The 9,993-nt window shown below is 48.7% G+C and overlaps 1 protein-coding gene across 1 annotated transcript in view; it reads left to right on the top strand.

Moving 5' to 3' along the window:
• Nucleotides 1-7,748: 7,748 nt before the first annotated feature.
• Nucleotides 7,749-9,993, top strand: part of St8sia1 (ST8 alpha-N-acetyl-neuraminide alpha-2,8-sialyltransferase 1) — a 137,610-nt gene continuing 135,365 nt past the window's right edge. The window contains exon 1 of the mRNA XM_013352808.2: nt 7,749-8,619. Within this exon, the coding sequence (XP_013208262.2) occupies nt 8,384-8,619 (236 nt within the window). The 5' untranslated portion in view covers nt 7,749-8,383. The remainder of the gene's footprint in view (nt 8,620-9,993) is intronic.

Genomic DNA, 9,993 nt, shown 5'->3' with positions numbered 1-9,993 from the left:
CTGTGTACATACATACACATAAACATGTACATACACACCATGCCTGTGTACATACATACACATAAACATGTACACACACACAAAACCTGATAGTTTTAAACACATACTTGGCTAGTGAATTTGTTTGTTTGTTCTTGTTTTTCAAGACAGGGTTTCTCTGTAGCTTTGGAGCCTGTGTCCTGGAACTCACTTGTAGATCAGGCTGGCCTTGAACTCACAGAGATCCACCTGCCTCTGCCTCCCAAGTGCTGGGATTAAAGGCGTGCGCCACACTGCCCTGTGACATTTTTATTCTGTACAATATGATATACTTGAAAATATCAACACTGGATTAGAGGCCTCACATTAATTACTTTTTTTCATTTCTATGACCAAATGCCCAGTGAGAAGCATTGTGAGGAAGAAAAGAGGTACTTGGCTCATGGTTTGGGAGCGTAGTCTGTCTTGAAGGGAAGGAACGGGGCAGAAGCACGAGGAAGCTGGTCACACTGCCTCTGCAGTCAGGGGACAACAAGATGAGTGCTGGTGCTTAGCACATCTTTGTAACGGCGTAAACGAATGCAGACAGATTGTAAAAATATATATACAGCTTTAATGGAGAGATAGACTTACAGAACCACCGTTCCTGCGGAGACCAGGAAAACAGAAGCAGTGGCTGGGAGCACACTCGCCAAATTTATAGGCAAACATTAGCCCGAGGCGAACACACCCCCTAAGGGGCGGGACTTATCCCTACACATCTTCTCCCTTTTATTTAGTTCAAAACCCAAGCCCATAGAACGGGGCTATACTTCCCAAACCATCAGCCTAAGCTGGACACCCCCCCCCCACAGATCCGCTTAGATCTTTGTCTCTTAGATGACTGTAGATCTTGTCACATTGACAATCAACACCGAGCATCCATTTGTGCCCTGGTGATGCTAGATCCCGTTAAGCTGACAGACAGTATTAACCAGCACAGCCGTGGCATCTTCCTTCAGTTCCGTTGGCAGAAACCAAGGCAGTGCCGCCTGGTGAGATGGAATTCACGCCAGTGTTTATAAGAGCTCAAGTCTACTCAGAAGGTCTGAACTAAAGGCGGACTCTTCCGAAAGATCAGATTGTCAATCTCTCCCAACCAATTTGTGCCTTGGAGAAAAGAACTATCTTTGTAATTGTGTCTCTGTGGGCATGGTAGAACTAATATAAAGCAGACAAGTCACCAGTGGCATCCTGCCGTGGTTTAAACTGCCCAGATTTCCCCATCATGTGCCCATAGGGCCTAATCCTCCCTCTACGTGGACATTACCTTCCGTTAACTTTTGTAATCTGTGTGTCAAGGTCCACTCACAGGCTTCTCTTGTCTTCTCTCAGTTCTGGGGCAGCCAGCATCCCTGGCACACAGCTGTCCCTCTCCAGACAGCAGTCAGACCTGCAATAGCCTCTCTAAGGGTCTTATCTTGCTGAACAGGTTCTTCTTATCTCCGGGCCCAGGTTTAGGAAATCATCCCCACCCACCAACCACCACACCTCTGGGAGCACAGGGGGCCAGAGTTGGTCACAAGGCTCAGCCAATGCTGCTGCTGCTTGTTTGTGGTTTGGGTAAAACTCAAGAATGGTGTTTGTGGCAGCTACTTAACCCAGGCTGAGTTCAAATTAGCTGTAAAAATTCTACAATTATCCTTTTTTACACTCCAGGAATAAATCATTAATGCTCATTGAGACAAGATGGTTTTCTGATAAGAGCACCTTAAGAAAGCCTGTGTGTGTATGTGTGTGTGTGGTGTGTGTGTGTTTGTGTGTAATTACATGGTATGCACAATCAAAAGCAACCTTCCACTAATTTCTACTGTGTCCACTCAGCTTTTGGCATCAGGTGACATCACAGCCAGTCTTCTAGAGGCACTGGAGGAGGGAGGACAGTGCTCAAGACGTCAGCTTTAGTGTCTAGAAGTAAGAGCCTCCAGAGTCACCTGTGTGCTAGGCCAACCCAGGCCACTCTGCTTTTGGGGCTGCTGCCTTCTGTGATACCTGCAGAGCCCATCACCTTGTTGGGTACCATTTGCATCAGTTACCTTTCCTGTTGATATAACAGAACACCAGACACAAACAACTGACAGAAGGGAGTGTTTTCTTTGGTTCACAGTTCCAGAGTACAGTCCTTCAAGGCGGGGTGGGCATGGTGGCAGAAGCTTGAGATGGTGGCCCACATGGCTTCCACAGTTGGGAAGCAGAGAGGTGATGCCAGTACCCAGCTTGCTTCCTTCCTTTCCTTCAGTTCAGGAGGCCAAGAGGGTGCTGTGCTCATTCAGGGTGGGTTTCCCCTCTTAGTTAGACTTCCAGGAAATACTTTCACACATGTGCCCTTCGCTCTCCTGCTGGATTCCAAAGCTCATCATGATGATCAATAAGAGCAATGTCACAGCAGATATGTAGCTTAGTGAACAGCTTTTTAGCCACATGGAACTTCTGTCCTGAGTGCCAATACTGTCCTCAAATCTGTGTGTGAGGCTCCTGCGTTCATCAATACCAGGATCATCTACAGTGTACAGTATTTGTTTTATTTTTAGTTGTGTGTGTGTATGCACGTGCATGCGTGTGAGTGCATGTGTGTGTGTGTGTGTGTGTGGTTTGGGCACTAACATAGGTGTCTGTGGAGGTCAGAGGTTATCCTCTGGGGCTGCAGCTATAAGAGGTTGTGAACTACCCAACGCGAGTGCTGGGAATTGAACTCGGATCCTCTGCAAGAGTAGTACTCACTCTTAACCACTGAGCCGTCTCTCCAGCCCTTCAACTTCCATTGGACTCTGATTGAATCCCAAGTTTACCACATCATCAGGATATACTGTAGAATTCAACCACCTCATAGAGGAAGTGATGCCAAATGTCTATCCTTCCTTCCCATGAAAAGGGAAGCTTTCCCTGAAGAAGATTCTGGAAAGATTGGGGCAGAGAAAGTTTACCTAACCAAGGCTGTGTCGACAGCCACTCTCTTGGTCTGTTGGGTTGCTCCCATGACTGCCATGATAGGGCCTTCACAGATTGATTTGGGCCACCACAAACGAGCTAGTTTATACAAATCACCCACTAATTTTCTCCTGCAGGACAGAGAGCATGGCTGTGAAGCAAGCCGTTAAGAATTAGCACACATACCGTGAATGGCTGTTTTTAATTAAAATTTTATTATCTTTAAATACATTTTATTATCTGTATTTGAGGCTTCTAACACATTATGGGGTTCACAGAGAAAGTGGGTGAATCACATAATAAAACAAAGTCTCACATCATCGTATGTTGCTGCTTTCCTTGGTGACATGAGCCACTACAATCAGTTTGTTTCACACTAATCTCTAATACAGTTCTATTAACTATAGTCTTATGCTGTATTAGCTGTCTAGATTTGGTCATTCTTTGGTCTAACATCTCCCTATGTTTCTCTCTTTTTCATCTCTTGTTCCAGGCACCACTGTGTTTTCTGATTATTTTTCTAAAGGTATCTAAGGGCTGGGGAGATGCCCTAGAGACACTCAGATGACCTGAGCTCAGTTCATCACCATGCACAAAACAGTGGTTACGATGGCACGCATGTGTGATCCCTGGGTTCCCACGGCTAGGTTGGCGGTGGAGTCCGGAGGATCCTGGACATTCGTTGGAAGGCCTGAAAGTAGGGCCCACTCAGTGGTGAACAGGAGGCCATCTCAGATGAGGTGGAAAGGGAGGTCTCACACCTGAAGTTGTCAGACCAGAAAGGCTGGGTTTTGATCTAATTTTACCCTACAGCAGCTGATACAGCTCTTAGCAGCGGAGAAATGGAAACATCCCAAATGTTCGTGAATGGATAGATATAGACAGTGTGGTAGACAATGGAGTACTACTCAGCCATTAAGAGAGTGAAAGCCTGCTGGGTGGTGGTGGCACACGCCTTTCATTCTAACACCCAGGAGGCAGAGGCAGGCGGATCTCTGTGAGTTCAAGGCCAGCCTGGTCTACAAGAGCTAGTTCCAGGGAAGGTTTCAAAGCTGAAAAACAGAAACAAAAGCAAAAACAAAAGCAAAGAAGAAAGAAAAGAAAAGAAAAGAAAAAAAAAGAAAAGAAAAGAAAAGAAAGGAGTGGAATTCTGTCACGTTTGGCAACACAAATGAAAGTGGAGGTCATTATGTTAAACGAAACAAGCCAGGCTGGATGTGGTGGCTCCTTCTTGTAATACCAATGCTGGGGGGGGGGGGAGGAAATATGCTGAGCCCTTGGGCTCACTGGCAGCCTTCCTAACCCACTGTCAAGTTCTAGGCCCCCCCAAACACACTGAATGGTGCCTACATAATGACAGTGGTGGTGCCCTTGGCCCTCACACACGTGTATGAACACATACACATAAACCAGCACATACAGCCAAACAAACGCAACCAAAGGACTGGAGGCACTGTGAAACGGTGGCTATGCTTTGCCCCGGGTTATCGTTACGTCATATATGCTCATCATACAATGGTTCACCTTTACTGTCAAGTTGATCTCATCAAGGGATGCCTAGGGCAGCGGTGAACCGCCCTGTGTCTCTGTGATGACATTTCTGGGCTTCGGATAACAAGGGCTCTAATCTAATAAAAAGTTTAATTCTGTTCATAAATTCATAATATAATAGCATTATTGGGAGGAAATGAAAGCCAGGAAGTAGGGTGTACTTAAAGGAAGTAGGTCTTTGGGAGCAACTGCCGTGATGTCCCACCTTACCTAGCCCCAGGAGACTAAACCCCTTTGCCCACAAGCCAATACGAGTCCTTCCTCTTCTATGTTGCTTGAGTTGGGAGCTTTGCCACCTGGTAACCAACACACAGAAAAATGAAACAGGCATTATTTTAGGGTTGGAAGGCACAGCTCAGGGCTTAGACGAACAGATTAACACATACAGCTAAGAAGTAACGCATGGGATTTGGGCAAGGCCAGCCTGACAGAGACTAGGGCTCAGTCTAGGAAACATTCACAGAGTTTAAGATGCCTTTTAACTCACAAACAAACCCTGCATGTGTTCCTTACACACTCAGGTGCGGACCACAACAGAATCCTAACCTCCTTGCTGAAAGCCAGCTAAATAAAGTGCCCCCGGACGCCAGGTGAGATATCCAATTTCAAACACTGAGATGCAGGAGGCTACACTTTGCCTTGAATGGTGCTCAGTTAGCAGTGGCCCAAGTAATTTTGAGGCTGGACATTTTATTGACTCAAGAAACAGTTATTTCTTGAGTTGGCCTGAGACTAGGCTGGAGTTGGCAGTTGGGCAAACATGAAGAATGGACACTGTCTTCCCTGCTCTCCCCCAGTAGTGTAAACACAGCTTGGCGACTTCCAGAACGGAACAAGCAAACAGTCTCGCTACCCAGAGACTGAAGAAGAGTTCTGCATGGAAAATGCTCACAACAGAAAAACTCAACTGAGAGATTAATCATTTATCAGAATCAGAAAATTCTAGAAATATTCAGAGTAGGTCAAGGGAAATGGGAAAAGGAATCAAAAATACTCACTGAGCACATCTACTACAAAGTCTGCCTTATTCTTATTTCATTTTACTGTTATCATTATTGTTATTGTGTATGTGTGTATGATGAATGCGTGGGTGTGAGCCTGCCGTGGCGTGAATGTGGAGGTCAGAGGGCACATTTCAGCAACCAACTTTCTCCGTATAGGATGGGTTCTAGGGACTCTGGGCTTGGATGGCAAGTGCTTTCACCCACTGAACCGCCTTGCTGGCTTGAAAGCTGGTGTTTTGGGTGGTCTGGGGCCGCCACATTGTTGAGGGAGAATGTAATGACCACTTGACCTTAAATGAGTCAATAGATTTGTAAGGAGGGGGACAAGCATACTCAAGTCGATGGTCACTACACCCTGACAGACACGGTGCACTGAGGACTTGGAGAACTACAGAAAAGACCGCTGAAGCCATTGTTAATGCTACTGAGAACCAGGGAGTAAAATCAAATCAAATCTGACTACAGGTAGGAAAAGAGTAAGAAGAGATAACAGCACAATGTATTCACAGCGCAAGGCACTACTAAATACGATACATTGATACATTTCAGAGGTCCTCATGACAGCTCTGTGACCCTTTGCTTGTTAGTATTTCCTTCACTCCTCAGCTCTATGGGGAGCTGGATAAAGAGTAGTTGGGATCATTTGTGCATTGTTTAAATTACAGGGAGGGAAAGTGGTAGATGATGTATCAACAACCCTTGAAAGGTGGGACGCGTCCCATCTTGTCTTCCTTCCTACAATACAGTGGGGAGGGATCCTCATTCTATTTTAAGGGTTTTTCTGTAGCTTTGGAGCCTGTCCTAGAACTAGCTCTTATGGACCAGGTTGGCCTCGAACTCACAGAGATCCACCTGCTTCTGCCTCCCGAGTGCTGGGAATAAAGGCGTGTGCTACCCTGCCCTCATTTTATTTTTGAATTATGTGTCCGTGACTGTGTGGAGGTATGCGAGTGTATGTAGGTGTCCTAGAGCCTGCCACATTTCTCAGAGCAGAACTGGTAGCTGCCTGCTGTGTAAGCTGGGAACTGAACCCAGGTCCTCCACAAAAGCAGCAGGCTTCTGGTTTAGGAGGCTCTCTCTAGCAGCAAGGGCAATCTTTATTTTAACTCATCCATGCTAGGTTCCGCTCTGGGGGCTGCTTGCTCGCGGTCCTCCTAAGAAAAGCATAATGGTGTTGGTAGATTGACAGCCACCGTGTTTGGTAAATAACTGCACCAACGTCTCAAGTTTCACGTCTCTGTGCTGGAAGGTACTAGAAGAAGACGGTAGGCATAAAGTAGTCGGTATGGACCGTCTAGAACGTTGCTCACAGCTGAACAAATGGAACTGTGGTGGTCTGAGATTTTGGCTTGGTGATGACTAAGCTGGCTGGTTTTGGAGGCTGCAGACTTTCTTCTTTGTCCTTGTACAGGATGCTTAAGCAAATAGAATAGGCAGCCGCTAGGAGGTACCGAGCTTTTTTGTCTCCAGCTTGGGCGAGCAGAAATGGCTTACAGCGCGTCCCTCCGCTAGGCGGGTCCAGGCGGGTGGCACTTTTCCAAGGTCGTGGTTGTGATAAGCTTGCCACTGCAGTCTTTTAAGAATAAACAGCTCTTTAATCTACAGAGGCAGGGGAGCTGTTATCTCCCCCAAGGTCTGCTGCTTGGGGCGCCAACCACTTGCGCGTGTGGATGCAGCTCTGCTCTCTGCAGGGCTGAGGCAAGGTGGCGGACCCCGGCGTGCACGCACCTCCCTCGTGCCCGCCAGCATATCTCTCTCTCTCTCTCTCTCTCTCTCTCTCTCTCTCTCTCTCTCTGTGTGTGTGTGTGTGTGTGTGTGTATGCACGTGCGTGCCTGGAATCATAGCTCGCGGACGGGCTGATCTGGTTAAGGAAGCTCAGGAAGGAATAAATCTTCTCCAGCCTCCTCGCTGCTCGTTTATAACCAATCAGTTGCAGAAAGGCGAAGGTGACAGCAGCCCGGGCAAGCAGGGTGGGGGGGTCCCCAGTTTGGACACATTCGAGAATAGATATATGTGTGTGTGTGTGCATGCATGCACCAGAGGGGCCGTTGTTCTTATTGTCTGCTTCTCTCGGCAGAGAACAAGGGCAGCGGCGAGGGGCCTGCGCCCTGGGCTAGTGTTGCGGCCCCAAGCCGGTCGCGAGAGGCAATTTCGTGGGTGGGGGAGGGCGGGGGAGACCTTGATTTCCACCAATCCAGGGGCGCGTGTCTGCAGAGTCCAGGGCGCAGCGGAAGGCTGCGGTGCGACTCTGAATGAACTGATGAGAGCGAGTTCTCAGCCTGCTCTGGAGGGGAGTGGAGCGAGGGTCCCGGCGGCGGGCAAGATCGAAGCACTGGGGGCTGGGTAGCGGTCCCCGGGCCGCCGCCGTGGAAATTTCCAAGGACTTGGAGCGGCGGGGAGAGCACGTCTGAGGGGTGCCGGGCACCGCACCGCGGCGGCGCAGGAGGCGGGGAAAGGGCGGTGCAGGGCGGTGCAGGGCGCAAGAGCATCTCTCTCTGAAAGGGACACAGTGGGTCAGATGTCCCGAGCCATTCGCACCTCTTTCAGGATCTCAGCCGAGGGCGACTGTAAGGGCGGTAGCAGCCAACCCCACTGCTCTCCTCCAGACCCCTCCAGCACTCGCCTCTGCAGGGAAAACGACCATGGCTCGTGACTTACCCGGGGGCCACTTCCTCTAGCGAGAAATCCGTGGGAAAAGTTGCATTGGAGAAGATCCTTGTAACTGACCTCTGGGACCGTGGTGGGGGTTCCCCAGCAGTGCGTACAAGAAAGCCAAAGGTGTGTGTGCATGCGGGACCGGCCGTGGGGGCACCCTCCCCTGCCACTTGGACTAGCATTGTGCTGAGGCTCCCACCACCGACTCTGGGACTCTGAGACTGTGATGGGCCCCTGCGGGCGGGCCCGGCTACACACATCCAGAGGGGCAATGGCCATACTGGCATGGAAGTTCCCTCGTACCCGGCTACCCGTGGGAGCCAGTGCCCTCTGTGTGGTGGTACTCTGTTGGCTCTACGTCTTCCCTGTCTACCGGCTACCCAATGAGAAGGAGATCATACAAGGAGTGCTGGCACAGCGCACAGCTTGGAGGAGGAACCAGACCGCCGCTAGGGTCTTCAGGTACCTATTACTGGACACTGCTCCCTCCAGCATCTCTTCCTACTAGTGTGCAGAGAACAGGGTCATCTGTGAGGCTTCTCTGTCCTGCTCCCTCTGCACCATGCCCAACCTAGCAACTTAAGTCAGGGTCTCTGTCCCATCCCTTACCCCAAGAGGTGTATCAGACACCTTTGCATGTGTTATCTTCAAGTCCGCGTTCCATTGCAATTGGCCCAGCTCCGGTCGGTGGGAAGGGCAACAACTTAATCCCTGCTACTTTCAGAGAATTTATTTCTTGGGCACGGCAGATGGTTTGGTGCTAAGAAGTAAGCTAGAAATCGGTTAATAGGCGTTCAGAGGGTAAATGGTAACAAATCAAACTCACAGGAATTATAGGCAAGTCAGGAACACCTGAAAACCAGCCATGTCGTTGGGACCCCCCCTGCCCTCTGCCCCGGCTTTGTGCAGTGTGCCATCACCTACTAAGTGCCGGAACCGCGTGATTTTTGTGTTGAAATTTCAACAACATTTTGATGATATTTTTTCTCTTCTGGTCAGTTTTTTTTTTTTGGTAGAACAAGTTACTAGCCCAAGGTCATTTACTACCTAAGACAAAGTGCAGACACTAGAATCTTTACCACTTCAAAGCCCCAAGGCGCCTGGCTTCTTTTTTTTTCTTAGTTCAGACTCTGGGAGATGCATGTGATGAAAGCGCTTAAAATCAGAAAACAAATGAAACCCAAGGCCAGGTCTGAAGGAGGGTCAGCGCAGAGCTAGTAGTTTCTCCTCTTGGGGGAGATGTTTATTTAAGGAGCAGGAGACAAGGTTACAGCAGGGGTTGGGTGGCTACCTTGTTGGGGAACCGACTGACCAGCCCAGCTGACTGAATGACCTGAGGGCAGTACCTTCTCACCTCAGCCTCTGGAACCCTGCTGCCTCGCTGCTGGCCTCTTCTGATAGTCTGAGGGAGGAGTTCACAGACAGGCAAGAGCCAATGGAAACCTTTCCCGCTGGGCTTATGAGCTAAAGTAAAATCTTTTAAAAATAAATAATTTCCCTCCTTAGGTCAGAGGTTAAATGGTTCCTCCAGAATCTAGATGAAGGCAGCTGACATTTTTCTTTCAGGTTAAGAAGAAGATCTATCTTTTTCTCATCCCCCAACCACTTTCTTCACTCTGTCAGTAGTTGTGAAAATAATTCCACTGCCCTTGAAAGTCAGAGATGAACTGACTTTCACTGTCACACCGCTGACCTTTGAGCTCTAAGGCAGGTGGAATGCACCCCCCACCCCAGGGACTCCTTACAGACTGAAGGCATTTTTCTGTTTGAGAAATGGATAGAAATGAGTTAAGAATGTCCCACTGGCTTGCCATGAAGGAATATATATATATATAT

This window comes from Microtus ochrogaster, assembly GCF_000317375.1.
Source record: "Microtus ochrogaster isolate Prairie Vole_2 chromosome 14 unlocalized genomic scaffold, MicOch1.0 chr14_random_2, whole genome shotgun sequence".
Lineage (NCBI taxonomy): Eukaryota > Metazoa > Chordata > Mammalia > Rodentia > Cricetidae > Microtus > Microtus ochrogaster.
Note: the sequence above shows the minus strand (reverse complement) of the source record. Positions and strands in the feature narration are given on the sequence as shown.